This window comes from Xenopus laevis, chromosome 4S (genome assembly GCF_017654675.1).
Source record: "Xenopus laevis strain J_2021 chromosome 4S, Xenopus_laevis_v10.1, whole genome shotgun sequence".
Taxonomy (NCBI): domain Eukaryota; kingdom Metazoa; phylum Chordata; class Amphibia; order Anura; family Pipidae; genus Xenopus; species Xenopus laevis.
In genome coordinates, this window is record NC_054378.1 from 16,063,320 (window position 1) to 16,091,244 (window position 27,925).

The window sequence follows — 27,925 nt, forward strand, 5'->3', positions numbered from 1 at the left end:
TAGAACATTTTTTTTAGATGGGGTCGGTGACCCACATTTGAAAACTGGAGAGTCAGAAGAAGAATATATGAATAAAGAATAAAATAATAAATGTGATATTATCTAGACTGATCATCGTTGTGACGTAAACATTTTTAATGAAGACAGTTTGTTGCACCTGCAATTATTTTATTAATATTACTTTTGGGAATCATGCATTTACAATATTAGCATCACTGTCATGTCACATGATATAAGCTGCATTGTGACATCATCTAACAGAATCACCATTATGATGTCACTTGACTGAGGCATCATTATGATGTCACAATACACAACATCATGTGATCTCATAAAGACAGTTTTTTATACCCATATTTCTTAAATAAAACTTGGCATTCCAAACATATATGAACATAGGTCCATCACTGTAATGTCATCTGAAATCAGCATCACTGTAATGTCCTCTGAAATAAACATCATGGCAATGTCATAAGAAAAACATAACGTCATCTGAAATCAACAGAATGGTGATGTCATCTGCCTAGCCTTGTCACATGACAGAAGCTTCATTATGATGTCATCGTAAAGCAAGTAAAGTAAACACAGCTGCAGCTGTTTCATTTGCGAGGAGTTATAGGTAGGAGAAGGAGTGCACCTGTAACTGCTCGTATATCATTCAAATATCTAACATCTAATTATCAATCTAACAAACTCAAAACAAAGTAGAACTAAAACAATTATTAGAAAACAACAAGAATCAATAAAAAAGAATCAAGAAAAAAAAATCAAAATGGATGATGAGAGAAAGGAGAAAGAAACCAACGAGAAGACGGAGACAAGCAAGGGACTAGGCTTTATAGTCTTTCGCATCTTTGGAATACTTCAGCAAGTTGTAGAGTCAATCAACCCATATTCCTGGGTACCATCTGAGAAAGAAAGTGTTGAATCAATCGAAGTGGATATAAAGGAAGTGCAGGAGAAGAAAATCCCTCAAAGGAAGAGGAAAGCAGATGATGTTTGTGAGGATGAACCTGCTCCACAAAAGAAGAGAACCGAAGCTGGAGGCCTTTCAGCCATCGTACCTTCTAGTGCAATTGAGTGGATACAATCTAAAGTCTCAAGTTGCATTTCTCAGGCAAGTCAGTACGCCTCAAGATGGTGGGAGAGCATAAAGCCCTTCATTCCTTTGGCCAACCAGGGAACAAAGCGCCAAAGGTCAGAGGCAGAGAAATTCGAAGAGAACGTGTCGAAAAGGAGAAAAATTGAAACAAAAAAAGATGAAAAAAAGCGAAGTATCCCATGTGCTAGGAAAAGAATAATGCGTGAGATACAGGGAATCCAACAGAGGAACACTGCAAAGGAACCTGTATCAAGTAAGTTTGGGCATCGGAAGTTTATCCTGGGTATAAATGATGGCACAGATTGCTCTCAAACACAGCCTAAAAGTCAATGACCTTGTCTACCATCCCTTTACCCTATATGAACAGGGCTGTGCCTCAACTAAGAATTCATACTTTGGTTCAGAAAAGTAAGGTTCAAGCATAAGGCCACTGTTTTGCCAACCAATAAGTGTTACATGAACTATGTATTAGAATGATATACATATATTAACTATTGTATTTAACACAATGTTTTTTTTGATCCCACCAGGCAGAAGAGCAACCGCTGTTGAGACTAACCTGTCCATCAACCGATTTAAAATCTATGGAGAACTTGGGAGTGGATCTTTTGGACAAGTAAGTCATGCGGTTCCATAAATCTTTATATGGTGGGTTATTTCCATCATTGAGTCAGAAGAGGTGCTGTGATACTTTTATACTAATTAAGACATATATATTCAGGCTTCCTAGTATACCATTTCCACCATTAGTATCTATACATTCAATTAATATGGTAAGTGTAAATGCAAGGCTGTCATGAAGGTCCAGTTTGGACCCCAGTCTGAAAAATGAGATTTCACTATTACCATGAAAGGAGCTTCCCACTAAAGGGGTGGAGTGGTGGTGGGATTGGAAGCATTGCAAGGTGTACCTGTAACGTTACTCCATATTTTCTCCTTTAGGTGCTGCTGGCAAAAGACCAATTAAAAGAGAAATATGTAGCTCTGAAAAGAATAAGGAAGAATAGGTTTACACAGTCAATTGCTGATGTGAGGATTGAGCAAACTATCTTAGTAGTAGCACAGGAGTGTAGATTCCTCACTCGGCTAAATGCCATCTTCGAGACCACGGTTGGTACCATCCTATTAACAATCAGGGGCACATTTACTAAGGGTCGAATATCGAGGGTTAATAAACCCTCGAATTCGACCCTCGAAGTAAAATCCTTCGACTTCAAATATCGAAGTATTTACCGCAAATACTACGATCAATCGAACGAAAAACCGTTCGATCGGACAATTCTAAGGATTTTAATCCATCGATCGAAGGATTTTCCTTAGATCAAAAAACATTGTACCTCGGTAGGTTTAAACTACCGAAGTATGTAGTCCAAGTTTTTTTTAAAGAGACAGTACTTCGACTATCGAATGGTCAAACGATTTTTAGTTCGAATTGTTCGAATATAAGTCGAAGGTCGTAGTAGCCTATTCGATGGTCTAAGTACCCAAAAAAATACTTCGAAATTCAAAGTTTTTTTTACTTCGAAACCTTCACTCGAGCTTAGTAAATGTGCCCCTCAGTGTAATAGCAACACATGTAAGTCTATTTGTAACATAACCCTGTTTCCTTTTGCAGGACAGCATTTTCCTTGTGTTGGACTATATTTCCGGAGGAACATTAGGAGAGTTGGTGAAGAAGGGAAAAGTACTGGAGAACGACAGCATACAGTAAGTTCTAGACTGATGTACAGTAGTTATAATGTGGCTTCTGATCTATAAGGAACCACAAGAAACAGCCCAGTATAATCTGGTCTTTAGAAATCAGACTGATCAAGTTTTTCCATCTCATTCACTAGGTTTCTAGCTGCTGAAATTATTTGTGGACTGAATTTCCTCCATTCCCGTGGATTTATTCACCGGTAAGTAAAAGTTGGAGGCCATTGTTTAGTGCGTATGAATGTGCTTTCTAGGGATACTCATTATCTTTCTCATTATCCTTCTTTATAGGGACCTGAAACCTCATAATATTCTGCTGCACAACACAGGCCATGCTGAGATAGCCGATTTCGGCCTCTCTGCAGACACCCGGAGAAGCGGCGGAATGGCAGAAGGCTTCTGTGGAACCCGTGCATACATTGCACCGGAGGTAACCGACCAACATTCCTCTAAATACTATTTGTATTCATTAGCCTACGCCACAGTACCACAGTATGATTAATAATGGGTGATACTAATATATTTCTATCCTTGTCATCTCTAAATAATAGAAGGGAACTGTTGTAATATTAGCGTAGTGTATTCCATAGTTAAATGATACTTATTAATATTTAATACATAACTATTTAATATATAAACATAGTGTTAAAATCATTTCCTAATGTCTGTGATGCTTTCTAGTATTATTCATTTCTGAAATGTTGTGTACCCATTTATACAACTGCAGGTATTCCAAAAGTGCAAGTACAATAAGGCAGTGGACTATTATTCTCTTGGAATCATACTTTTCCAAATGGCTACTGGGATGGATCCTCAATATGCCTGCTATAGAAACCGATTTGGATTTCTAAAAAACGTCAGCCCTGAGCTTCAAGACCTTATTTTGAAGGTAAGTACAAAGTTTTGAGAGCAGAACAGTGGCTGTAGGTAGAAAGCCTACAGGTATAGTAGGGTAAGATGGTGCAGTGTGGATATCTCTGGGAAGGGACTGGGGTTGTGGGATAGATTTGGAAAGGATTCTGTCATTTTGATTGCTCTTCTCTCTTTCCATAGCTCCTGTGTGAAAATCCAAATGAGCGGATGAGATTTGTTGCATCTATAAGGGACCATCCTTTCTTTGCAAACATTGTCTGGTCAGCCATAGAAGCTGGCAGAATTCCGACGCCCATCAATCTAGTAAGTACAAATTCTGGTTAGGTTAATTAATAATCTGAGCTTAGTTCTCTACTGTTCTTTATGAATTTCTATACTTTTAATTGAATTTCAGTCTTCTACTGATTGAGTTTATTGTTTTTAGCATTGATCAAATCTTATATTTTTATCCCTCAGCGAAGACATTGTAATATTCAGAGCAACACAAAGAAATTCCGTTACAAAGTGAACAAGTGAAGCTTCCATGTTCTGGAAAGATGATGCTGACAAAGAATATCAAATTTGTGATCTGATTGGAGGTTTGCAGAACCCACAAAAAACTTTTGTGAAGACGTTTTCTTTTAAACCAAAAAGGAACAGCCCCATCAGGAGAAGAAGATGGCCACATAAACCCCAGACTATGTCTTCTATAGTCTGGGTCTTGGGTGGGAGGGTGGATAAATAAGGCCACAATGGGCATGGTGCCAGGAAGGAGGCCAATGGATCTATTGTCTGGACAATGAGTGCAATATAAGGATATAATTATTTATCCTGTGTATTGCACAGTGGTGGGACAACTAAAGAGAAGATCAAAGACTAAAAACGTGATATCCGACTATGCACCTGGTCCATAAGCTTTAGGATTTGAAGATTGTGGGCCTCTTTTATCTGTGAGAACTTAAATCAATAAAGTTTTTTTTTTAAATATAATGTTGTTTTGTTTTTATCATTATTATTGTTCCTATTAACAAGTATATAGAGAGTATCAAGATTTTCCACATGTCTTGCTGGATAAACATCCTCTAGTTCTGATTTCAGCTTGGGGAACAGGGTTGGTTTGGCCCGGGCCCTGCCAGGGAAGGCTTGCTGCACCGATCAACTAGTAGTTTTAGATATATGTGGGGGAAGGGTGGACATTGGGAGGAGGGCACAGTTTGTTCCAAGGAGGACCCCTGGTGTCAGAGCCCCGGTGGGTCCCCAAAGCCCCAGTCTAAGGGTGGTTGGGCTGGCCTACCAGCACACCAGCATAGATAATTCTCTTCTGCTTATCCTATTTCCACCATGGACCTATAGAGAAAAAATTGGATCTAGCATTATCTTTATCTAAGTGCTGTGAAGGCGGTCCCTGGGTTTCAAGAACTTTGGACCCAGTCCAGCACTGAACATTATGGCAATATTATGAGAAATCAACATATCGTCAGAAATCAACAAAATTGTAATTTTATCTAGCCCTGTCACAATAGAAGCTTTATTGTGATATTACCATAAACAAACATCATAAACACAATGTAGTGGATTCATTTACGAGTAGCTACTACAGGTAGGAGAAGGAGTACACATGTAACTGCTTGAACTTCATAAAAATATCTCATATCAAATGATGGATCTAAGAAGCTCAAGAAAAAGCCAACTGGATGATGAGAGAAAGAAGAAATGAATCAATGAGAAACCTGGGACAAGCAAGGGACTAGGCTTCAAAGTCTTTGTTGTCCTTGGAATGCTTCAGCAAGTTGTGACGGAGAAGGTCCCTCAAAGGAAAAGGAAAGCAGAAGACGTTTGTGTTGATGAACCTGCTCCACAAAGGAAGAGAACCGAAGCTCGAGGCCTTTTAGCCATCTTCTACTGCCATTGAGTGGATACAATCTAAAGCATCAAGTTGCATTTCTCAGGCAAGTCAGTGCGGCTCAAGATGGTGGGAGAGTGTAAAGCCCTTCATTCCTTTGCCCAACCAGAAAACAAGGACCAAAGGTCAGAAGCAGAGAAATCCAAATAGAACGGGACGAAAAGGAGAATTTTTTTTTAAAAAAAACCTGAAAAAGGCAACGTTAACCTTCTGCAGGGAAAAGAATCAGGGGTTAGATGTAAAGAATCCAACAGTATAGTGGCAGTGGGATAATATTCTCTGGGAAGGCACTGTGGCTGTGGGATAGCAGGTATAGTAGGGAGAGATGGTGCCTCTAGTAACAGTGGGATAATAGTCTCTGGGAAGGGAGTGTGGCTGTGGGATAGCAGGTATAGTAGGGAGAGATGGTGCCTATAGTAACAGTGGGATAATAGTCTCTGGGAAGGAAGTGTGACTGTGGGATAGCAGGTATAGTAGGGAGAGATGGTGCCTATAGTAACAGTGGGATAATAGTCTCTGGGAAGGAAGTGTGACTGTGGGATAGCAGGTATAGTAGGGAGAGATGGTGCCTATAGTAACAGTGGGATAATAGTCTCTGGGAAGGGAGTGTGACTGTGGGATAGCAGGTATAGTAGGGAGAGATGGTGCCTATAGTAACAGTGGGATAATAGTCTCTGGGAAGCGAGTGTGACTGTGGGATAGCAGGTATAGTAGGGAGAGATGGTGCCTATAGTAACAGTGGGATAATAGTCTCTGGGAAGGGAGTGTGGCTGTGGGATAGCAGGTATAGTAGGGAGAGATGGTGCCTATAGTAACAGTGGGATAATAGTCTCTGGGAAGGGAGTGTGACTGTGGGATAGCAGGTATAGTTGGGAGAGATGGTGTCTATAGTAACAGTGGATAATAGTATCTGGGAAGGGAGTGTGACTGTGGGATAGCAGGTAATGAAAACCAATTGCAATTTGTCTCAGAATATCACTTTCTACATCATAATTAAAGTACATTTTCAAGGTGAACAACCCTTTTAATACTTATTGGACGCAAAACAATCCTATCGGGGTTATTTAACATTTAAATTAATTTTAAGTACACTTGTTTATGAAGATCTATATTAAGGAAAGATCTCTTATCTGGAACCCACAGGTGGATAACAGGTTCCATACCTGTATACATAAATAAGCATGTCTCCTAGCATGCAGCTAAAGGGTTAAATAGCACAAGACAGACACGCAGTAATCTAATTGCTCAAGGATTACTGTTTGGTTGCAGTGAAAGGGTTAAGACTCGAGGGGGAATAGAAAGCCCAAGGGTTATAGAGGTAAGGCATGGTACAGAGCAGGTATAGGAAGGCAGGATGGCAACTCCCTGCACCCTGAAGCTGCATGCAACAGCCTAGAGCCAGTCCTGCCCTGCATGTGCAACCGACCAAATGCTCCTCATTGCAATGGATGCAACTTAACTGACCGGGCGACATAGCTCTTTAAATGCAACGAATCACCAATTTGGAGGCTGGATGAATGCAGTGGAGCAACCCAAAATATACAGGTGGTCATCTGGAATCCCCCTAAAGTGCATAATAGGGTCTTGGCACCTAGAGAGTTTATTCAGTTGGGGAGACACCCAGCCATCGTTGGGTCCTGTAGAAGTCAAAGGTCCCATTGCAAATTTGAAAATATCATGATCTGCGCTGAATTTTGGGCAAAAATCCAAAAAAGTCGTGGGTTTTGAGCGATTTCACAAAAAATTTGAGCGTTTCTGGCATTTTTCCGAACCGATTTTATCCAGTTTTTTCAATGACAAATAAGGTCAAATCCTGGATTCTAGTTCGGTCGGACTGTTTTTACATAAAAAATCAGAAAAAAACTGATTTTGATAAATAACCCCCTATGTGTTTAGTGAAGGGCTTCTGGGTGCCGTTGAGAGGCTGCATGTGGCTTTAGCATCTGTGTGGGCAAAGCCCCTGGGGAATATCAAAGACTTATTTTTTCTTGCTTTTCAGCTGATTTGGCAGCATCTGTTACTTGTATCTAGGGATGTTATTGTTTTGCTAGTTGTACACAAAATAAACGGAAAAGTGGCAGTTAGAACAGGAACTCCTAGAGTGCAAAACATCACTGCCAAGCAGCACACTACATAGGGGAGGTTTCTTATATGCACATGAAAGCTCTTTAAGAATTCTGGTGGGCACAGTTCCCTCTAGATACAGAAGTCAGAGGCAAGTTTGCACTTTAGACTATGGTTATGAGAATATATTATATCTATATAAATATTAGGGCTATCCGGGATAAGGCCTACATCCATTGCAATGTGAGACTATGGGCGTTATTTACTAAGCTCCAAATACCCGAAATTCCTCGAAATTCGAAAAATTCGTGATTTTTTGTGTTATAATAGGCTTAAAAAAAAATCACGAATTTTTCGGAATTTATTAAACCCGAGGGTTAAAAAGCCAGAATATAAAAACACGGCATCTCAAACCTGTCGAGGTTGCATAAAAGTCAATGGGAACAGTCCCATTGATTTTTAGTTGTGTCGGGGGTTTCGGGCAATTTCACAATGTTTTTGGGATTTCATATTTTTTTACAGAAAAGGTGGCAACCCTAGCTGCACCTTGCACCCAAGGGGTAAGGTAGTGTCAACCTTCAAATTATTGCATGGGAACCATAAATACAAGTTGCATGTGTGGCATATAAATAGGAGCAGTTCTGTGCTGAATTATAACTCCCAACAAATCTTCAGCTATAAGTAAACCGCTACAAGGATGAAGGGTCACAGGGTGAAACTTAAAGCAGTTATTTACTAACTCTGTTCCTACAGTAACGTTGCCTTGAGTAATGGTGATCTTCGTTCTTATTATTCTTACGTAATCTATTCCCACTATGAGCCCACACCTATGACTGTGCAGCTGAGGGCACACTACTGAACTTTGACAATCAGATATCTCCACCACAGAGATGAGAGATACTGATATGGAGGGGCCTTTCCAAAGCATCGGGGGGTGGCTTTTTTTGTGGTGGGTTGAACGGTTAACACAGGTGGAAGTAAAAGCACTGAATGTTTTGGACCATTCTTCCAGAGACACCAAGCCTTCTTTCCCTTTCATAGTGGGTCACGCCAGGCAGGTTGCAGGTTCAGGGGGACCTGCAGGTGTTTCTTTAAGTATCTGTGATAGCAAAGGCAGTTAGTGTGAGCCAATGAGAAGGTCTCTGGCAGTTTGCTATGTGGTTTCTTGCATATTGCCACAGAAGACAGCTGCAATTCTTTACTACAGCATATAGTGTTATCTCAGGCCTTAAATCAGTTACCACTGACCTTATGTTGGCATATTGATACATAGGGAACTGGCAAACAGAACATATATAAATAGAGAGAGAGAGATGCTACCCTGCAAAAAGAAGGTTTCAGAACCAATGGCTCATTTTACAGTCACATAGTGCAGTGGTAGGGGCAGATCCCTGAGCCAATCCAATTGCCATTCAGTAAAATACGTGCACAGGGTGCAGCTTGCCTTGCCACAAAGGTATGATTTACATCAGGTGCTAATTCTAGGGTTCCTCTTGCTTCTTATGCCAACAGGAGCTTCTACGTGTGCCAAATTAATTGTGCAAAGACTCTCATCATTATCCAAACTAGCGCTAGTCTCCATCATTACGCAAGTGTTATTCTGCTAGAACTTAAAAACACTACATTGTAGGTAAAATACATAATGAGACATCTAGACTGCTTGTCCTGTAGAGCTTAAAACCTTTCAGGTCTTTGTGACTGCAAGCCCTGCAACAGGAATCCACCTTTTTTGCACAGCAGTCTCTGGCATTGGGGGTTCCTCAGACCACACTCATCACTTACTGCAAGTGCAATGTCTGACAAACATACACCCTGTATAACACTGCTTGTATCTCCCATAGTCTTGCCCCATTGACAGGCTGGAAAGCCTTAAACATCTAAGGATGACAATGTAAAGGAGCCACCAACAATGGGAAAGCTGTAGAGCGCCACCAGATGGTCACAATCAGACCTGAAAGAGTTTATGCCAGTAGAATGTAACTGCTGCACTACTGGCTAAGCAGATGATCCCCCATCCCAAATAGGGCCTTTAATATATGAATATACTTTCTATGTTGAGTCAACAATACAACTGTAAAAAAAAATCAGTGTCCATTTCATGGGCAAGTTCCCTTTGATATGAGAATTTACATGTCCTCCTTAATGTTTCTATGGTATTCTGCTAGCATATTTGATACCTCAACCCAGTAATGTTTGGCATGTTCAATCTGTGGCCCTTTGGTTATTGTGCTACAACAACTCCCAGAGTCCCCTATTTTACAGTATATATTTTATGTCTATTATATATCTTCTTCATCATCAGACATCATTACTGTTATCCCACGGATACTTCAGGTTTCATATCCTGCATTTCTCTTGAACTGTCTGTAGGAAGACCCTCCAATCAGCAGATTTGTCCCTTAGAATTAAGAATTCTAAGAATTAGGGCACATATTCCTGTTTATAGGAGATGAAGTTTCAAATAAACCAAACACCTGAACCACACAGAAAAGTGTAGCCAGATCAAGCTAAATGGTGTAGGAGCGGGCAAAGAAGATACATATTGTATGGATTCTGCTCATCAACAGCAGTTTGCCAGATGGGGTTGCCAATGTCACCTCTCAACTTAAAGCAATTCAGTTGTTAAGCAGTTTAGAATACAATTAAGAACAGATCGTGCACGAGAGTTTTCCCAGTCCATCAATACCCCAGTTACAAAATTAAAGGAGCCTTCTTAAGAAGGTATAGATTAAGACTGGGCAGAGCACCCATGGAAAGCACAAGTAACCGAGAGACCCCGGGTAGATAAAAGTGTTCAGGTTGAGTATCCTGTGGATGGTTTTGTGGCCCATGCAAGAACTGCATACAAAATATGAGAGACAGTCAAGCCATATGAACACAAAATACCATATCCTGGGGTGGTACAGAATGTATTTACCCTGGGTTTGTCTACAACAATGACCAGCATCAACTCTACCAACACACCCATCAATGACTTGAGCTTTGTAGATGCAACAGTCCCTTCAGCCCTCTATTAACCAAGAGGCAAAACAGTTACCAGCTCCACAGCCAAATGCTTCGGCTCTCCCATGTTTATTCAACACTCTCCCTGAAACATTCCAGCCTCTAGGCCCGGCCTCTAGGGTTGCCACCTGGCCGGTATTTTACTGGCCTGGCCGGTAAAAATTATGGTTGACCCCAATGATATTAACAGGGAAAAAAGATAAATATATAGGAAGGTCGGTATTTTTTTCCAGAAAAGGTGGCAACCCTACCCTTGCCGTGGTCGGATTGGGGGGCACGAGGGGTCCACCGGTTCTGCTGTCCCAGGGCCCCCCACCGAAACTGCACGTGTGCGGTTTTTGACGTACATGTGCGTCAAAACCGCGCATGCACTTTTTTTTGCCGCGGCCCAGAAGGGAGGTCTCGGGAAGGACAGCAGGATTATTATCCAGGGAGCGGATCTGGGCCGGCGAAGCTCACAAGAGCCGGCCGGCCCAGTATGTTTTAATGTCAAGATATACAAAGAGTATACCACCTATAGTTTGTATAATCTTTTTTTCAGCCGCTAACTCTGCCAGGCTGAGGAATGGTGTGCTAGTAACAATGGGCAGGCACACAGTTTGCCACATTTTCCAAAGGCGATACTGCTCTTTGGCTCTGAAATGCTTACTAATCCAAACGCTGATGCAGCTTTAACTCATTACTGCCCTTCCACACTGAAAAACCAGAACCAGGGGTACAAATTTGGAAGACCAAGCCATGGCCCCCAGATTCCAATATCTATGTAGAAAATGATGATGTTTCTGATTAATAGAATTAAATATATGTCTTTTACAGAAAGGAATTGTCAGCCCGTTGCTTATTTGTGGATAGACATACCAGGGAGTGTTACATTAGCATTATAGAGGTGATTTGCCTTTACATTAACTTTTAGTATGTTATAGAATGGCTTATTTCAAGCAACTTTAAATTCATTTGAGTTTTTTAAAACTTCCTTAAATTAGACTGAATTCGAAATTCAATTTAGGGAAATTTATTAATAAAATCGGTTTGTCAAAAATTTAACAACCCAAAAGCTTGAATAGAATTTGATTCAAATTCGATCAAACTCGGTTTGGAGAAAAAACTTGAATATCAAGAATAAATCCAGCATGTGCCGGGATATTCAACCTCCATCATCCTCTAAAGATTTTTCTGCAAGTGACTACGCTGACCAACCTTGATTTTGCTGATTTGTCAGCAGATTTTCCCTGATTTCGCTGGAAGCTGCATGCACCAATTTCATTGAAGACACTTGTTAACCTCAAGTGCCATTTTCCTGCATGTTTTCAGTTTTCTAACAGCTTCAGTTTTCATACTTTACAAAAGTATTGAATATGCAATAAATGCAAACTGTATGACATATTCTCAGCTTATTCATTTAATATTTCATTTATTCAACTAGGGATGCACCCAATCAAAGATTCAATTCGGGATTTGGACAGGATTCGGCCTTTCTCAGCAGGATTCGGATTCAGCCTAATCCTTCGGCCAGTCGAACCGAATCTGAATCCTAATTTGCATATCCAAATCGTGTGACTTTTTGTCACAAAAGAAGGAAGTAAAAAATGCATATGCAAATTAGGATTCGGTTCGGAATCTTTCAGGAAGGATTCAGGGGGTCGGACGAATACAAAATAGTGGATTCGGTGCATCCCTATTTACAATAGGGTTGCCACCTGTTCGGTTTTGACCTGAATAGTTCAGTTTTTATAAGGCCTGTTTGGGGCTCAAATTTCTATTCGGTTTTCAGCCTTATAAAACCCGAACAATAATCTGGCCAATACATGAAAAACATTTCAATACTAAGATACTCACCTCAACATGGCTGAGTTACTATCGAGTGCAGTTAATTTCTTATTATTACAGATAAAAAAAAAAAAGCAAATCAATTAAAAATAAGATTTTTTCTTTATATAAATTAGCATTTCTGTATTTCAGAGCTTTCTGGATAACTGATATCTGTATAATGGGACTCATACCTGTAATTAAAGATTTGGCCTTACTCATATGTTTGCCACCTTTTAATAAAAGTTCTACCGGTTGGTGGAGGGGCGGGAACAAAAGGGCGGGTCGTGACGTTAAAGGGGGCGGGGCGGCAAAAGGGACAGAGCCACGGCGTGTGATTGGCTGGGACGGATCGTGACATCAAAGGGGGGGGGGGGCAGGGGTGAGTTTGGGGCCAGGCCATGGGCTTTTGTTAGGTGTATTACAAATTTACCAGCAGCTACATTGCAATACCGGCCCCGGCAGGTGTTTTACCGGCCAGGCCGGTATAATACCGGCTGGGTGGCAACCCTACTTACTCATCAAGCAAAATATAGCTAGAGATAGGGTTGCCATGTGTGGTTTAGAACTAGGCATCAACACTTTAAAACATTGCGAAAACTGGATAGAAATCAAAACAGTTGCACCCAAGTGATGCAAAGCCTCACCCTGGTGTCATAAACTCCACCAGCATCATTGTGCCCACCTCTGATGTCATCATGCCTGTTATTACATCACTGCCCCACCCAAAATCATACCTCCCAACATTTTGGAAATTAAAAGAGGGACAAAAAGTTTAGCCGCGCGTAGCGCGCCAAATTTTTTTTGACCACGCCCATTTTGTGGCCACACCCCCTAGTTACATAAATAGGGGCTATGTTTTTCTGGTTAAGGTGGTTTAATCATCACTCTACTTTTGGCATTTCATGGATTATAGGAAGTGTAGTTCTATTGTAGCTGGAAGTCTGGCCTGGGGCAAGTCTCATTTTTTGTCTAGGTGGTGCCCAAACTGGGCCTAGCAAACTACAGAGAGAATGCTGGGTTTTCGAGTTTCATGACAACTGAAGGACCAATTTATGGAAATCCAGGTGCCACTGGTAGCGTGTACAAGGAACCTTTGTACTAGTTTGTATGCTCCACCTTTGTCCCTACTTTCCCAGCACCTGGAACACATCCCTGAACTTAAAAGAATGAGGGGGGCACGTGTGAGTGCGAGGCAGAGACACTTACCGGAGCCGAGTAAGAGGAGTCACAGGACAGCGAGGGAATCCATAGCGGAACAGCAGCACGATGCCAGTAAGTGCTAAGCTCCGGGTGTATCTAGTCCTAAAGACACGCCCACACCTCCTTGCGCTATCGCCTCGCCCGACGTCTCTTGCTCTGTATCGGTTCCCCCTACTCGTTATCAAGTGGCAGGTGCGGGTTCAGAAGCCGTCAACACTTCCCCTACTCGCACTCGCCAGCGATCTCTCTCTCTCCGTCTCTTACCCGGCTCTACCCACCGTGCGGCAGGTGAATCGTGATGTCACTTCCTTATACCCTAGTGCTGAGGGATGGAGATACAGGGATGCGGGACTTTGAGTCCACTAATCCGGGACAGCGGGACAGACAGACAAAAACGGGACTGTCCCGCGGAAAACGGGACGGTTGGGTAGGGTATGCAAAATGCTATCTGCCCCGCCCCCAGTGTCCGGGTTCAGCCAAGGTGGTAGGGTTGCCAGTAAAAATTATGGTTGATCCCAATGTTATTAATAGGAAAAAAAGATAAATATATAGGAAGGCTGGTATTTCTTTCCAGAAAAGGTGGCAACCCTAATTTACAACCATATCTAGAGTATGTGATATTGCTATTTCTCGGTTGCTTTACTCGGTCTAAATTACCCATAACGGTACCTACCGCCTCCAGATGTATCTACTGCCTAAACAGAGCTCTACCTGCTCTACTATGATTAATTGAGCCTTAACCACAGATATGGGATACGTTATCCAGAAAGCTCCCTAGACTCTATGGTACGTGTGACGTCGCAGTCAAGTGCGCTTGTTGGTTTTGATGCGACTTCCGCTTTGGCAGCCTATGCGTTCCAGGGTGGAATGGAGTTACGGGCGTGAGGCAGCTGGAGGGGGCGGCCCGGGAGCTGCTGATGCCAGTGGGGGCCAAGGTGAGTCCTAATTGTCACCTACCTAATTGGGGAGGGACTTTTTTTTTTTTTTTACTTATACCATCAGCGACTTTTGACGTGTTGCTGTTGGACTACAACACCCAGAATTCATAGCTACGTATGACGCGCCCCCTCCCTTCAGATTTAGTTCCTAATAATCAAAATCCCCAGTTGTGTGTGGGGCAGCAGGAGGGCCCTTGTTTTAGTCACTTTATGCCTCAGGGTGGCCTTGGTGATAAATGAAGTGAGTAGTGAGTATCACACTGCTTGTACAGGAGCTTTCAGTCGCTTCCTCAGTCACAGGTAACTGTGTGGTACAGATCTAAGGGGTGCTTGACCTGAGGGCCCAGTCATTCAGAACATCCTTTCTGCTATTGGAATAAACCAATACAATGATCCTGCCTGAACTGTCTCATGTATGTGACTTTATTTGTCTCATATATGTGACTTTATCTGTCTCATATATGTGACTTTATCTGTCTCATATATGTGACTTTACACACTTTTTGTATCCATCCCATTATATTTTCACCCATGCGACACCATTCAACTTGTAGGAAGATCTCTGTCGATCTGACACATCCAACCACATCTCCCGTGTAGTTTAGCCCTTTCAGTGTCACTTTATTGCATATTATATACAGTATATACAGGGGAAGCAATCTCCCTCACTGCTCCTAAAGCCATCTGCTCCCTGTCCCACTGAGTATAGATAGTGCCAATCTGATCACTGATTTCCCAGCATGCATTGCAGAATCTCTATACTATCTGTTGTCTCTATTTTGGTTTGAAGCCTGTGCTTCCTATCAGCTGATTAACTGTTTTCCTGCCTTTCGCCAGCAGAACCGAATCTGGGGTGGAGGGGGCCAGTATGTGTGCCTCGGTCAAGTACAGCACAAGGGGTCCAGTCCTCATCCCCAGGATGAAGTCCAAGCACCGTGTCTACTACATTGCTCTCTTCTCTGTGGTCCTGCTGGGCCTTATTGCCACTGGGATGTTTCAGTTCTGGCCGCACACTATCGAGCCTTCCAGCGACTGGACCGCAGACAAGCGAAGTGTCCATGGTGTGCCATCGGTCAAGCTCTCACTGGACAGCCCTCTCCCAGAGAGGGGAGACTTAAGATGCAGGATGCACACATGCTTTGATGTATACCGCTGCGGATACAATCCTAAGAACAAGGTGAAGGTGTACATCTACCCGCTGAAGAAATACACAGATGAGTACAGCGTTTCGGTGGGGGGCACCATCTCCCGTGAGTACAACCAGCTTCTGAGTGCCGTGTCCCAGAGCGACTTCTACACAGAAGATGTGAGCAAGGCCTGTCTCTTTCTGCCCTCCATCAATGTTCTCAACCAAGATAGTCTGCGCATTAAAGAGACTGCACAAGCGCTGGCACAGCTACCCAGGTATTTGAACATGCCACTATAACAGACTTGTGCCTCAATTTATAGTCCTGTTCTGTTTTCCTAAGGCATGCATGACCACATCCAGGCAACTACAGGTGGCAATACACGGTTAGATTAAAAGGGATACTGTCACGGGAAAAAGTTTTTTTTATAAACACATCAGTTAAGTGCTGCTCCAGCAGAATTTTGCACTAAAATCTGTTTACTGAACCAAATCTAAATCCTAATTTGCATGCAAATTAGGGGAGGCAAAATTAAAGGTGGGATAAAACTTTTTTTTACGAAAAGTCACCTGATTTCCATTCTCACCCCTAATTTAAATATGCAAATTTGGTTCGACCAGATACAAGTATTTGGCCCAATTAGTGAGGGAGTTTGATAGGATATTATCAGAGTAGTTCTGAGCAGCAGAAAACTAAGAACCCTCCCGTCACAAACCATGAAAATTGCCCAATTGCAGGGACAGGGTAATTGCAAGCCCTGTCTCTGTTTTGTATTTCTGGGTGATTCCCTTTGGTTTGTCATGTCTAATATTACTTCAGGCTCAGAACCTATTTCAAACCAGACTCTATGCACATTTATTAGTGTGTTGTTGACCTTTTTGCATGTCGTGATTGTGACGTCACACCTGAATTCACATAGTGAAAAACAAAAAAGTCTGTAATGTGCATGTAGCCTTTGCCTTGAAGGAAGAACCGAGTGACGCTTGAGAGTTTGGAAAAAATGTTGCCGTGTCAACGACATGGAATATCTTCATCCTTTTCATTCTGCACATGGAATCTTGTACCTAATCCTGCAGCTGGGTGGAATGAATAAGTAGCAATACTAAAGTTTCCAGAGGCGAGGGTGCATGCAGGAATAAATGGCTTCTGGGTGACTACAAAACATTGTTTGCAGATTAATCACAAAACCACTGGAGAATAAGCTAAAGATAATTGTTTCTATGGGAATGTCACATTTATTTTAGATGTAGTAATAAACTGCAAGGATGAAGAGTTTGTGCATATGTGTGTGTGCTACAATGTTTAACCCTGCTTCGGACTCTGCAAGATTCCCAGTATAGGGATATTTAACATAACGCTTAGGTTAATGTCACACTAGACTAATTCTCAGCCTGCGGATAAACACAGGTTGAGAATCAGCCCCTGCGGTACGGTTAGACTTAAATTGCAGTTGCCTGACATGAGTCTGTCTTAAAGGAACAGTTCAGTGTAAAAATAAAAACTGGGTAAATACTGTAGATGGGCTGTGCAAAATAAAAAATGTTTCTAATATAGTTAGGCAAAAATGTAATGTATAAAGGCTGGAGTGACTGAATGTGTAACATAATAGCCAGAACACTACTTCCTGCTTTTCAGCTCTCTAACTCTGAGTTAAGGTCCCCATAGACGCAAAGATTTTTCTTTGGTAAACAAATGATTTTAGTACAATCCAACCAATCCGTAAAATTTTAGTAAGGTTAGTGAGAATCGAATAATCGTGCATCGATTATTCGTCCGACATTTGTCAGAAAATTGATTGGCCAGGTTAAAAAATTTTCATCGGTCACAGTGAAATCTATCTATGTTTGCAGGGCCAAGCAGACCGCTACCCTCAGTTTTCCTGGCTTCAACTAGACAATATTGCTTGAAATGGTCTTTTTAGTTGATGGACAAATCATACATTTAAATGATCGTTTCAAGATAATCTTGGTCTCATGATAAGGAAAAGATCTTTTAAAAATCTTTACATCTATGGCCAGCTTAGTCAGTGACTTGAAGGGGGGCACATGGGACATAACTGTGTGCTTTTGAATCTGAGCTGAATGCTGAGGATCAAGTGCAAACTGAACAGTCACTGAACGGTTGCTGCCTGGTAACCAATCAGTGGAATCCAAGAGAACTGAAAAGTCGGATGTAGTGTCCAGTCACTCCAGCCTTTATACATTACATTTTGGCTAACTAACTATAATAGAAACATTTTTTATTGTGCACAGCCTTTACCCAGTTTTTTATTTTTATACTGAACAATTCCTTTAAAATGTTAGGGCTTGACCCTGTATTACAGCCCAGGAGCAAGTAAAGTTAATCAAGCTCTGTTGAACTAAACTAGTTTTGCAGCAAACCCGTAGTAATGCCTCTAGAATGCCTTCATTACCCTTTATACTTTTCTCATGTTTTACCAGGTGGGACAGAGGGACCAACCACTTACTATTTAACATGCTTCCTGGTGGACCCCCGGATTATAACACTGCTCTTGATGTCCCCCGAGACAGGTAAGTGCATGAAAAAAATCCATCCCTGATATTTATATCTCTGGTGAGAATGCATGCCCCTTGGAAATTAACTCCTGCACCCCCAGAAGCATGGGCAGGCATCACAGCCAACTTGTTGTGGTGCATCAAGATTTGCCACTAGATGGCAACAGTGTTCTACATTCAGTTCCCAAAATCAGCATAGTACATATACGCAAGTGCACTAAACTCAGTCGAGAACTATCGCGAAAAATAACATTTTATATAAGCTTCATCATACTGAAATAAACTTTCTAAATACAATCAATTATTAATAATTATTATTATATACAATTCATTCTGTCTTCATGCAGCAGTTGGGTGTCATTGACAGTTAAATCCAATATATCTTATGGTAGGGGGGCTTAATTTCCTAGCAACGCATTAGAGCTCATTCAAATAACTGATATCCAGTGCAAACAAAATCTAACAAAATAGCTGCCTTTTGCACAAATTCTGCATGTAGAGAGACACAATGTCTGGTGATTTTAATAGAGTGAGCTCTAATACATCTTCTAGGCAAAAGGAGCCCCCCTATAAGATATATTGCATCTAACTGTCAATGACTATCTGACACCCAACTCTTGCAGGAAGAGAGAATGAACAGAAACAGATGCTGAAAGAGGAATAGTGAAGATAAACTTAAAGTTGGGGGTTACTGGGCCTTTAAAAGTTGCCATGCTGGTCCCTTCTTCACTGTGCTGTGTAGCTGACCCATTCTCTGTACTCAAAGCTGCTATTGTAAATGCTACTATGCTGACACATGCTCCTTCTGCACAGTATTCCGGGATTTTTCCCTTTTTATAAGTCAGAGCTTTTTGTATTTCAGTGGAAGCCTCAAGGGGATAAATGTCTTCAACTTATTTGGACAAATTAAAGGAACAGTAACACCAAAAAATGAAAGTGTTTTTTTAAAGGAATGAAAATATCATGTTCTTTTGCACTTCACTGGTAAAACTGATCTGTTTGCTTCAGAAACACTACTGTAGTTCATCTAAACAAGCTGCTGTGTAGCAATGGTGGAAATTGAAAAAAGGCTATATGTCCCAGGTTAAATAGTGAATAACAGATAACACCATTATATTCTATATAACTTATATGTTATCTACTGTGTATCCTGTGCTTGAATGGCTGCCCCATGGCTACACAACAGCTTGTTTATATAAACTATAGTAGTACTTATCTGTTATTTACTGTGTATCCTGTGCTTGAATGGCTGCCCCCATGACTACACAGCAGCTTGTTTATATAAACTATAGTAGTACTTATATGTTATCTACTGTGTATCCTGTGCTTGAATGGCTGCCCCATGGCTACACAACAGCTTGTTTATATAAACTATAGTAGTACTTATCTGTTATCTACTGTGTATCCTGTGCTTGAATGGCTGCCCCCATGACTACACAGCAGCTTGTTTATATAAACTATAGTAGTACTTATCCGTTATCTACCGTGTATCCTGTGCTTGAACGGCTGCCCCCATGGCTACACAGCAGCTTGTTTATATAAACTATAGTAGTACTTATCTGTTATCTACTGTGTATCCTGTGCTTGAACGGCTGCCCCCATGGCTACACAGCAGCTTGTTTATATAAATTATAGAAGTGATTCTGAAGCAGCGGTTTTACCAGTGTAGGGCAACGCCACATTATACATTACATGTTACTGTTCTTTTAAAGGAGAATTACCCCCCCCCCTTAGTGCATTTACAATATCTTTACTGTCTTTCAACTGTATGTGCCCTGCCCCATGCCAAATCAATGCAGGTGGTCCTACCCCTGAGGCTAATGAAAGATAACTGAGTAATGAAGAATATTAGGGTTGTACTATACAGACAGACCTGTGTTATAACATGGTAGCTACCAACTAAGTAACCTATTCTTTGTTCTTCATAGCTTGTCCTCTGTTTGCCCCAGGCCGTAATTGCAGCAATTATGTGTAATGAGATGAGCATTCAGGTGCTGACAGGGACAGAATTAGCACTATCTGTGCTTGTGTGACCTATCTTTGTAGCGATAATATGGATTTATTGGTAGCCTGCACAAAAGATGGAGCTAGAGATTGGGTTCATGGGTTGCTATTGTTTCTTACATGTGACTTTACAATAACCCGTGAGATGTCAAGGGCTTATTCCTGCTGCATATATCCCTGTATAATTTTTATATTGATGGCTGATAATAACACAGTAGGAGGTTTATGGGAGGTAATGTATAATCTGGGTTTCCCTGTGAACAGTCTGTCATTTTTTTTCTTTATTTCTCCGTCAGAGCCTTGTTAGCTGGAGGAGGATTTTCCACGTGGACCTACCGGCAGGGTTATGACGTCAGTATTCCAGTGTACAGCACTCTGTCTGCAGAGGTGAAACTGGCAGAGAAAGCAACCGGGTGTGTACCCAGAGTATTTTATTACTGCTGATGTGTGTGATTAGGGCTGTGCGTGACAGATCATTGCCTTTCCTTAGTTTAAGGCTCTTGCCTTATGTTCCTATTTCCAGCCCCCGCACCCACTTCCTCCTGTCCTCCCAGACTTCTTTGCACCCAGAGTTCCGCTCAGAACTAGAAGCCATCCGGGCAGAAAATGGAGAGTCGGTGCTGATCTTGGAAAAGTGCAGCAATTATTCTGATGGTGCCATGTTGCTCCGCAAGCGCTGCTATAAGAACATGATGTATGACTACCCGCAGATCCTTCAGGTAAAACTGGATTTTATCTTGCTGATTATTAGGGATGCACTGAATCCACTATTTGGGATTCGGCTGAATCCCCGAATCCTTCGTGAAAGATTCGGCCGAATACCGAACCGAATCCTAATTTGCATATGCAAATTAGGGGAGGGAAAGGAAAAGGGGGCCATAAATATTTTACTTCCTTGTTTTGTGATAAACTCGTGTGATTTCCCTTCCTGTCCCTAATTTGCATATGCAAATTCTGATTCGGTTCTGCCAGGCGCAAGGATTCATGCTGAAAAATTCAGAATCCCGAACCGAATCCTGGATATCGATGTTGCCCTGATATAACTCTATATTTCTAGTCCATAGTCACTGTAGTCAATCGATACAATGGCACTTGCATTGTTCTTTCAGCCACTTTGTTTAGCCTAAAAGGACTGAACTGTGTTCCAGAGTTCTAAACTGTGTCCTTTTATTTGTAGGAATCCACGTTCTGTATAGTGCTGCGAGGGGCTCGGCTAGGGCAAGGGGTTCTCAGTGACGTCTTGCAGGCTGGTTGTGTGCCAGTTATTATCGCAGATTCCTATGTGCTTCCCTTCTCTGAGGTCCTGGATTGGAAAAGGTAAAAACTCATTTCAGTATTGAAATCTTCAGTAGCCTTGTTCGATAAAAGCCTGTTTTATGCATATTTACCCATATTTACCCATATCCTTTGCTCCATTTTGCAAGAATTTAATCAGATTTCTCCTTCCAGTGCAAACAGAGATTATGAATGCTTTAGGGCTATTCCACACGGGGAGATAGCCTTGCGTTTGCGGTCGCGGCGACAAAGCGCCGCGCCAGTCGCCGCGACCGGCGCAGGCGACAGTTTTGTATGGGCGCCTATGTAAAAACGCCTGTGCTAACCACACGAGGCGATGCGCTTTTCAACAGTCGCCTGAAAATGCCTCGCCAGGCTTTTTCAGGCGACTGTTGAAAAGCGCATCGCCTCGTGTGGTTAGCACAGGCGTTTTTACATAGGCGCCCATACAAAACTGTCGCCTGCGCCGGTCGCGGCGACTGGCGCGGCGCTTTGTCGCCGCGACCGCAAACGCAGGGCTATCTCCCCGTGTGGACTAGCCCTAAAACTCCTCATTCCATACTCCACATTATCAGGGCCTGAATATACACCTTTCACCCTATTATAGACTTGCATGTCTCTATTAGTTTTCTTCAGTCCATCTAGTGAATTCAGAAACACCCTGACCAATTTTCCACTCACGTGACAGTGTTCTGTCTGAATCAGTCTCTTCTCCCTTAGCCGTTAGGGGGCTTTCCTAGTGCTGAATTAATACATGCTGCATGTTTTGCACGTGAAGAGCTTTTTGGCTCCTTTTAGCCTGTCTCACCCTAACCAGGCTTCACTTCTCCACAAGTCCTATCCAATCAGATGTTCCAATAGCTTTCACTGATGAGATCTAACAAGATGGAAACAGGCTGTCTGCAAGTTTGGATATATGACTCTGAACTATTAGGCTGTATGCGTTCTATAAAACCAGCAGTTCTGGATGCATAGTTGGCCAAAGGGACATAAAGGAGTGATTTACATGTCTCCACCCACAATGTTTTATGTGAAAGTTAAACTCATTTTTGGTATTAAGGCAGTGCTATGTATATGGCAAGAGGCAAGTAAATACCTGTTTTCAGAAGGCCTTACACTGCATGTCTTGCATGTTAAGGGCTTTTTGGCTCCTTTTAGCCCATCTCGCCCTAACCAGGCTAGGTTCTTTGCTCCATTTCTAATAGGGATGCACTTGCACACACGGCTTTTTTTCCCTCCCCCTCACTGATATGCAAATTAGGGTTCTGTTTGGTATTCGGCCGAATCTTTAACAAAGGATTCGGGGGTTAGGCCAAATCCAAAATAGTGGATTCAGTGCAGCTCTAATTTCTAATACCAAAGTCTTTTTTTTTTTGTCTAGAGCATCGGTGGTGATACCCGAAGAGAAGATGTTTGAGATGTACAGCATTCTACAGGGCATTTCTCAGCGGCAAGTGGAAGAGATGCAGCGTCAGGTAATATGTCTGGCTCATGAAGACTATGCATGTTGGCTTGTTTGCCTCTTCTGTGTCCGTGACCGTAAAACCATGTGGTTGTTTAGGTTTAGATTGTATGCTGTTGCGGGCAGGGACCCCATAATCTAGTGTCTGTCTTCCATTATTATAAACGCATATACAGGGCCACCATCAGGGGGACAATTGTCCTGGGCCCGATGGCTTCTGTATGTTAAGGGGGGCCCAAACATTCTTCGTTCCCTGGATTAGCCGGGCCCCCCTTGAACTACCGAAATAGGAGCCAAGTTGCGCTGAAGTAGGAGGGCCCTGGCAGCTGAGGTTTTTTTTTTTTAATTTGGGGGCCCTGGCCGTAATTGTTTTTTTGTTTTTTTTGGGAGGAGGGTTGGCCACCAAGTGTTTTTTTTACATTAATGTGTATGTGTTAATGAATTTGCATGATGACTTGCACTGCCCATTAGTTGCCAGTAGGTGTCTCCCTTGTATTGACGTTGATGCATTGATTAATTAACGACTGCAACTTTTAGCTTCAGCATATTTTACCAATCTCGTTCAAGAGAAATGATCCGGTTTTTCTAATCTTACATGGTTTTGATTTTCAGAGCGCTGCGGAGCTTATTTTTCGCTTTCAGTTTTTATAAAATAGTTTTTTTCCCCCTTATTGTTTTGGGAAATGACATGCCTTCTCTTTCTGTACTAGCAGAAATTGCAGGATAAATTAGACCATTTTTTTGCCCTCCCTGTAGAGACATCTGCTATAAAACCAGGGCCTATTGTTAATTTCCACTGTGGTGGTGAGTTTGCAGGTCACATTGGTAACTAAAAAGTTAGCTTTTAATTTTCTTTTTCCAATGCACTAATTTTCCTTATGGAACACAATGTTTACTGGGCTCATAAAAAGGGACAATAATGAGAAATAGACTTTAAGTTGGGTTTTTTTATTCACAAATTCCTTTTTAAACACACACAGTAATGAGCATGTTTTGTGTACCAAATGGTATATTTTCCCTATATCTGAGTTGGTCAGCACTGTCTAAAATTATATTTTTTGTAGAGCTTGCCCATCAGGGTGGAAAGGGGGGTCTTTTCCATTTTCTTGGAGAGTATCTGCTAAAAGCTATGGCAGTTGAAGTTTGACTTAAAGGAGAATTAACCCTAAAAATGAATAGGGCTAAAAATTGCATATTTTATATAATGACCTTATTGCACCAGCCTAAAGTTTCAGCTTCTCAATAACAACAATGATCCAGGACTTCAAACTTGTCACAGGGGGTCACCCTCTTGGAAATTGTCTGTGACACTCACATGCTCAGTGGGCTCTGAGCAGCTGTTGAGAAGCTAAGCTTAGGGGTCGTCGCAAATTATCAAGCAGAAAATGAGGATGGCATGTCATATAAGCTGATGCTACAGGGTTGCTAATTAAATTCTGATGCTAATTGCACTGGTTTCTGTGCTGCCATGTAGTAATTATCTGTATTAATTCTAATGAGCATTATATTTGGACATTTCTATTCTATGTGTACTGTATATTGTGAGTGGGTCCCTAAGCTCAGTAAGTGACAGCAGCACAGAGCATGTGCAGTGAATCAGCAGAAAAGAAGATGGGGAGCTACTGGGGCATCTTTGGAGACACAGATCTTTACTGCTAAAGGGTTGTGGTTGCCTTGGGCTGGTACAGAAGCACAAAACATAATGTACAACATTTCTAGCCTACTTTAGTTTAACTTTCCTTCTCCTTTAATTTGCCACTTGCAGTACCGCTTGTCTCCTGTTTCCAGAAGTAGCTCATCTGCATAGGACACAATGGAATAGCACCACAAGTCATGGGAAACACAATTTCCCGCACTGTTTTCAAACTATAAATATTAATGAATACAATTTAGATTTAAGAGGGAATCCCTTGCAGTACACAATGGGTCTCATTTATAAACCGTGGGCCAATGTGCACCAGGGCAGTAACCCATAGCAATCAATGATTTGCTTATTTTTCAGCCAGCTGCAAGTTAGACAATGAAAGCAATTGTCTGGTTGTTATGGGTTACTGCCCAGGTGCAAAATTGCCCAGTGTTTAAAATTGACCCCCAGTGTGTTTGCTGGGGGGCCTTTGAGACACATTCAATGCATGAGGTGGGCCAGGTTTCTGCTTCAGGTAAGGGCAGTGCATGAGCAAGTGAAACCCTATCCCTGGAGAAAGTGGCAGTTTAGCAGCATGTGTGGATCAAGGGGCCCGGAGAGGTGTAAACAGTTCAGTGATTTATCTCCATCATGTCTTCTGCTCACAGTTCTTATTCCGGCCAGTGGCTTTTGCTTGAGTAACCTCTCACCTCTGTAAGGCTCTGAAGTGCAGCGCAGACAGGCCAACTCTCCTTTAACTTCACCAGAACTCCCCCTTTCTGCTTCATTTGTTTGTTTCTTTTTTTATTCCAGGGGACCCTCTTTTCCCGGCATGGTCCCTAGAGAATAAGACTCTCATCCTACCCCCTGCTATGCTGGATATTTCTGCCGGCAAGTCTAATGGAAAATATGCATCCTGAGATCTGAAAAAAATAAGGGAGGATGGACTTAATGGAAAGAAAGATGGAGCCTGCACAGTAAGGACTCGGGATGTCCTGTAGCTCCAAAAACTTGTATAGTGTTTATTTTTTTCCTCGGGTGACCCACATTAAAGGAGAACTAAACCCATACCTCCCAACTTTTTTTAAATAAAAGGAGGGACAAAAAAGTTGGCGCGCGTAGCACGGCGTAAATGTTTTTTTGACCACGCCCATTTTTTGTATCCACGCACCATAATTATCATCTTCATTTTACAAAACTTGGCAGGTTATGAAAGTTTAAACATATTTCTGTGTTTTTTTTCCAGTTATTACAGTTTTGCTAATGAAGGTGAATTGCTCTTTAAGCTGTGAGTCTAACTTCTCCCAAGGGACCTGTTATCTTATATTGTTACACTTACTTATTTGCTTATCTCAAAATTGTTACAAAAGTATCTTATCTGAACAGAGACTTTCCAAGATGGTGACCCCCTGTGACAAGTTTGAAGTCCTGGATCATTGCTGCTATTGAGAAGCTGAAACTTCAGGCTGGTGCAATAGGTTCAGTATATAAAAGATGGCATTTTTAGCCATATTAATTTTTACGGTTTAGTTCTCCTTTTTAATGGACGATGAACCTCATTTTTTGATATGTTTACGTCCTGACCAAAGAGAAGAAACGGGAATAAAAAAAAACATTGTTTTTGTTGTAATTAAAATAAATTAAAGGACAATAATGTACTTGAATGTAATTACTAGCCTTAGACCAGTAATCCCCAACCAGTAGCTCGTGAGCAACATGTTGCTCTCCAACCCCTTGGATGTTGCTAGTGTCTTCAATATAGGCAATTATTTTTGAATTCCAGGCTTGGTAGTAAGTTTTAATTGCATAAAAACTAAGTATAGTGCCAAGTAGAGCCTCCTGTAGGCTGCCAGTCCATAAAGGAGCTACTAAATAGCCAATCACAGCCCTTATTTGGCACCCCAAGGGACTTTTTTATGCTTGTGTTGCTCACCAACTCTTTTTACATTTGAATGTGGCTCGTGGGTAAAAAAGGTTGGGGATCCCTGCCTTAGACCAAACTCTTTATTATTTTAAGACCAATCGGAATTCTCTGCAATTCCTTTCTACGGTGGAAGCCCATATATAGGGCTGCTGGCAGTGCTTCTCTTTCAGCTGCCCCTTCATCTTTATTGCACCGTCCAGCTTTCTCGCACATGCGTAAGGCTTGCAGAGAGCAGATTGAGTTGTGAGGATGGGGGGGGGGTGAGACAATAAATCGCATGATATACAATGGCATTTTTTGCTTGGAGTGGGGTTAAAGGAGCTCTTGTTTAAAGGGACGTGCCAGTGATTACTGAGAGTCCGTACAGTCGTTAGCAGGACTTTCACCAGGGGATTGGATTTAATAAGTAGGAAAGAAACCACTAAATTCCCTTAGATCTCTCTGTAGTATTTATTATTTGCCTGTACAGAGCAGTGACCCGTGCTTCTCCCTCTGCACTGAGCGATGGGTACAAAAAAAGGGGGAACAAAATTAAAAGCAGGAACATTGTGACCAATGAGGGGGGCTGGATCATCCCATTGGGGAAGGGGGACCCAACCGTATTTATCGCAGGCCCCAGGCCGAGGGAAATAACCCGTCTGAGTTATGGTACGACTCGATGTAAAATGTCAGCTCTGATTTGCCACTGAATATTTAAAGTGCGCAGCCCCCTTCATTTAAAACCCAAACCTTGCAAACCTGGAACTGGTCGAGCCAAATTAGGAGCTGCCTAACGAGGCAGGTTTGGGGAGTGATGGATGACTGGTGGCGCAGGGCCAAAACCGCAGAACATTTAAAGGGCTACACAGCTTGGTTTTGCTTTAATCGACTCGGACAAGCCAGAAACACGGGGACTCGCTGATAGATGCCCGAGATTCTGGTTCCTTTCTACCTTAGGGTTCCCATATGCAGCCATGGAATTTACACTCCTGTAATGGGCTGCTCTGGGTTTTTTTGGGAGCTGTGATGTCATTGGCACCTCCATAAGAGCAGCTGCTAAGCACAAGGTCAGAAGGTCAGTGTCTCCATTGTTACAGTTCTAGGTTTGTACTGTCAGGTAGAGTCCTGCGCAGAACCAAATTGCTAAACCCGGACCCGCAACCCGCATACTTATCCGCCACCCGACCCGCAAGTACCTTATCCGCAACCCGATCCGCGACCCGCTGACCATCAAGAAATAGGAAGTGCTGTCGTAAACCGGAAGTGACGTCATTAGAAGTTGGCTTGATCCAAAAAAAGGAGTAAAACAGGAAGTCGTTGTAAACCAGAAGTGACATCATTGGAAGTAGGCGTGATCAGAAAAAAAGTAAATCTCGCTATTAAGAAAACCCGTGACCCGCAAACCCGGAGAACCACCAACCAGCGTCTATACCCCCTCCTGAAACTTC

The 27,925-nt window shown here is 42.1% G+C and overlaps 4 protein-coding genes across 13 annotated transcripts in view; 3 read left to right on the forward strand and 1 right to left on the reverse strand.

Annotated features, from left to right (window-relative positions):
• The window catches only part of rag2.S (recombination activating gene 2 S homeolog), a 29,097-nt gene extending 14,700 nt beyond the window's left edge, over nucleotides 1-14,397 (reverse strand). For 4 of the 7 annotated variants that reach the window (XM_041591103.1, XM_041591106.1, XM_041591104.1 and 1 more), the window contains exon 1: nucleotides 13,635-14,376. The gene's annotated coding sequence lies outside the window, so the exon portion shown is untranslated. Of the gene's footprint in view, nucleotides 1-12,455; nucleotides 12,498-13,634 lie in introns of those variants that run through there. The other 3 variants (XM_041591107.1, XM_041591105.1, XM_018259243.2) reach the window with 2 other exon arrangements.
• Nucleotides 769-2,860, forward strand: LOC121393436. Its single transcript, XM_041561928.1, has 4 exons — nucleotides 769-1,355; nucleotides 1,633-1,718; nucleotides 2,045-2,255; nucleotides 2,718-2,860. The coding sequence occupies exons 1-4, from the start codon at nucleotides 773-775 to the stop codon at nucleotides 2,858-2,860; spliced, it is 1,023 nt and encodes a 340-aa protein (XP_041417862.1). The 5' UTR covers nucleotides 769-772.
• On the forward strand, nucleotides 2,698-4,372 carry LOC108715263 (ribosomal protein S6 kinase beta-2). Of its 2 annotated transcripts, XM_041560984.1 has the most exons (4): nucleotides 2,698-2,809; nucleotides 2,938-3,227; nucleotides 3,525-3,686; nucleotides 3,851-4,372. In XM_041560984.1, the coding sequence occupies exons 2-4, from the start codon at nucleotides 3,039-3,041 to the stop codon at nucleotides 3,992-3,994; spliced, it is 495 nt and encodes a 164-aa protein (XP_041416918.1). In that variant the 5' UTR covers nucleotides 2,698-2,809; nucleotides 2,938-3,038; the 3' UTR covers nucleotides 3,995-4,372. The 2 variants fall into 2 exon arrangements, with proteins under 2 accessions (XP_041416918.1, XP_041416917.1); XM_041560983.1 differs by having other exon boundaries at nucleotides 2,698-3,227.
• Nucleotides 14,398-14,448: 51 nt separating the features above from the next.
• The window catches only part of ext2.S (exostosin glycosyltransferase 2 S homeolog), a 44,481-nt gene continuing 31,004 nt past the window's right edge, over nucleotides 14,449-27,925 (forward strand). The window contains exons 1-7 of one of the 3 annotated variants that reach the window (XM_018259493.2): nucleotides 14,449-14,563; nucleotides 15,407-15,970; nucleotides 18,135-18,224; nucleotides 20,510-20,626; nucleotides 20,737-20,932; nucleotides 21,391-21,530; nucleotides 22,870-22,963. In XM_018259493.2, the coding sequence (XP_018114982.1) occupies nucleotides 15,435-15,970; nucleotides 18,135-18,224; nucleotides 20,510-20,626; nucleotides 20,737-20,932; nucleotides 21,391-21,530; nucleotides 22,870-22,963 (1,173 nt within the window). In that variant the 5' untranslated portion in view covers nucleotides 14,449-14,563; nucleotides 15,407-15,434. Of the gene's footprint in view, nucleotides 14,564-14,717; nucleotides 14,867-15,403; nucleotides 15,971-18,134; nucleotides 18,225-20,509; nucleotides 20,627-20,736; nucleotides 20,933-21,390; nucleotides 21,531-22,869; nucleotides 22,964-27,925 lie in introns of those variants that run through there. The other 2 variants (XR_005960816.1, XM_018259494.2) reach the window with 2 other exon arrangements.

What these genes read in the sequence shown, in the direction of transcription:
- LOC121393436 (XM_041561928.1), top strand. Translation starts at nt 773, where the DNA reads ATGGATGATGAGAGAAAGGAGAAAGAAACCAACGAGAAGACGGAGACA. An exon ending in TGCAAAGGAACCTGTATCAA is followed by an intron (nt 1,356 to 1,632) that starts GTAAGTTTGGGC and finishes TGATCCCACCAG; the next exon opens with GCAGAAGAGCAACCGCTGTT. An exon ending in GGAGTGGATCTTTTGGACAA is followed by an intron (nt 1,719 to 2,044) that starts GTAAGTCATGCG and finishes TTTCTCCTTTAG; the next exon opens with GTGCTGCTGGCAAAAGACCA.
- LOC108715263 (XM_041560983.1), top strand. Translation starts at nt 3,039, where the DNA reads ATGTGCTTTCTAGGGATACTCATTATCTTTCTCATTATCCTTCTTTAT. An exon ending in GTGCATACATTGCACCGGAG is followed by an intron (nt 3,228 to 3,524) that starts GTAACCGACCAA and finishes ATACAACTGCAG; the next exon opens with GTATTCCAAAAGTGCAAGTA. An exon ending in TTCAAGACCTTATTTTGAAG is followed by an intron (nt 3,687 to 3,850) that starts GTAAGTACAAAG and finishes CTCTTTCCATAG; the next exon opens with CTCCTGTGTGAAAATCCAAA.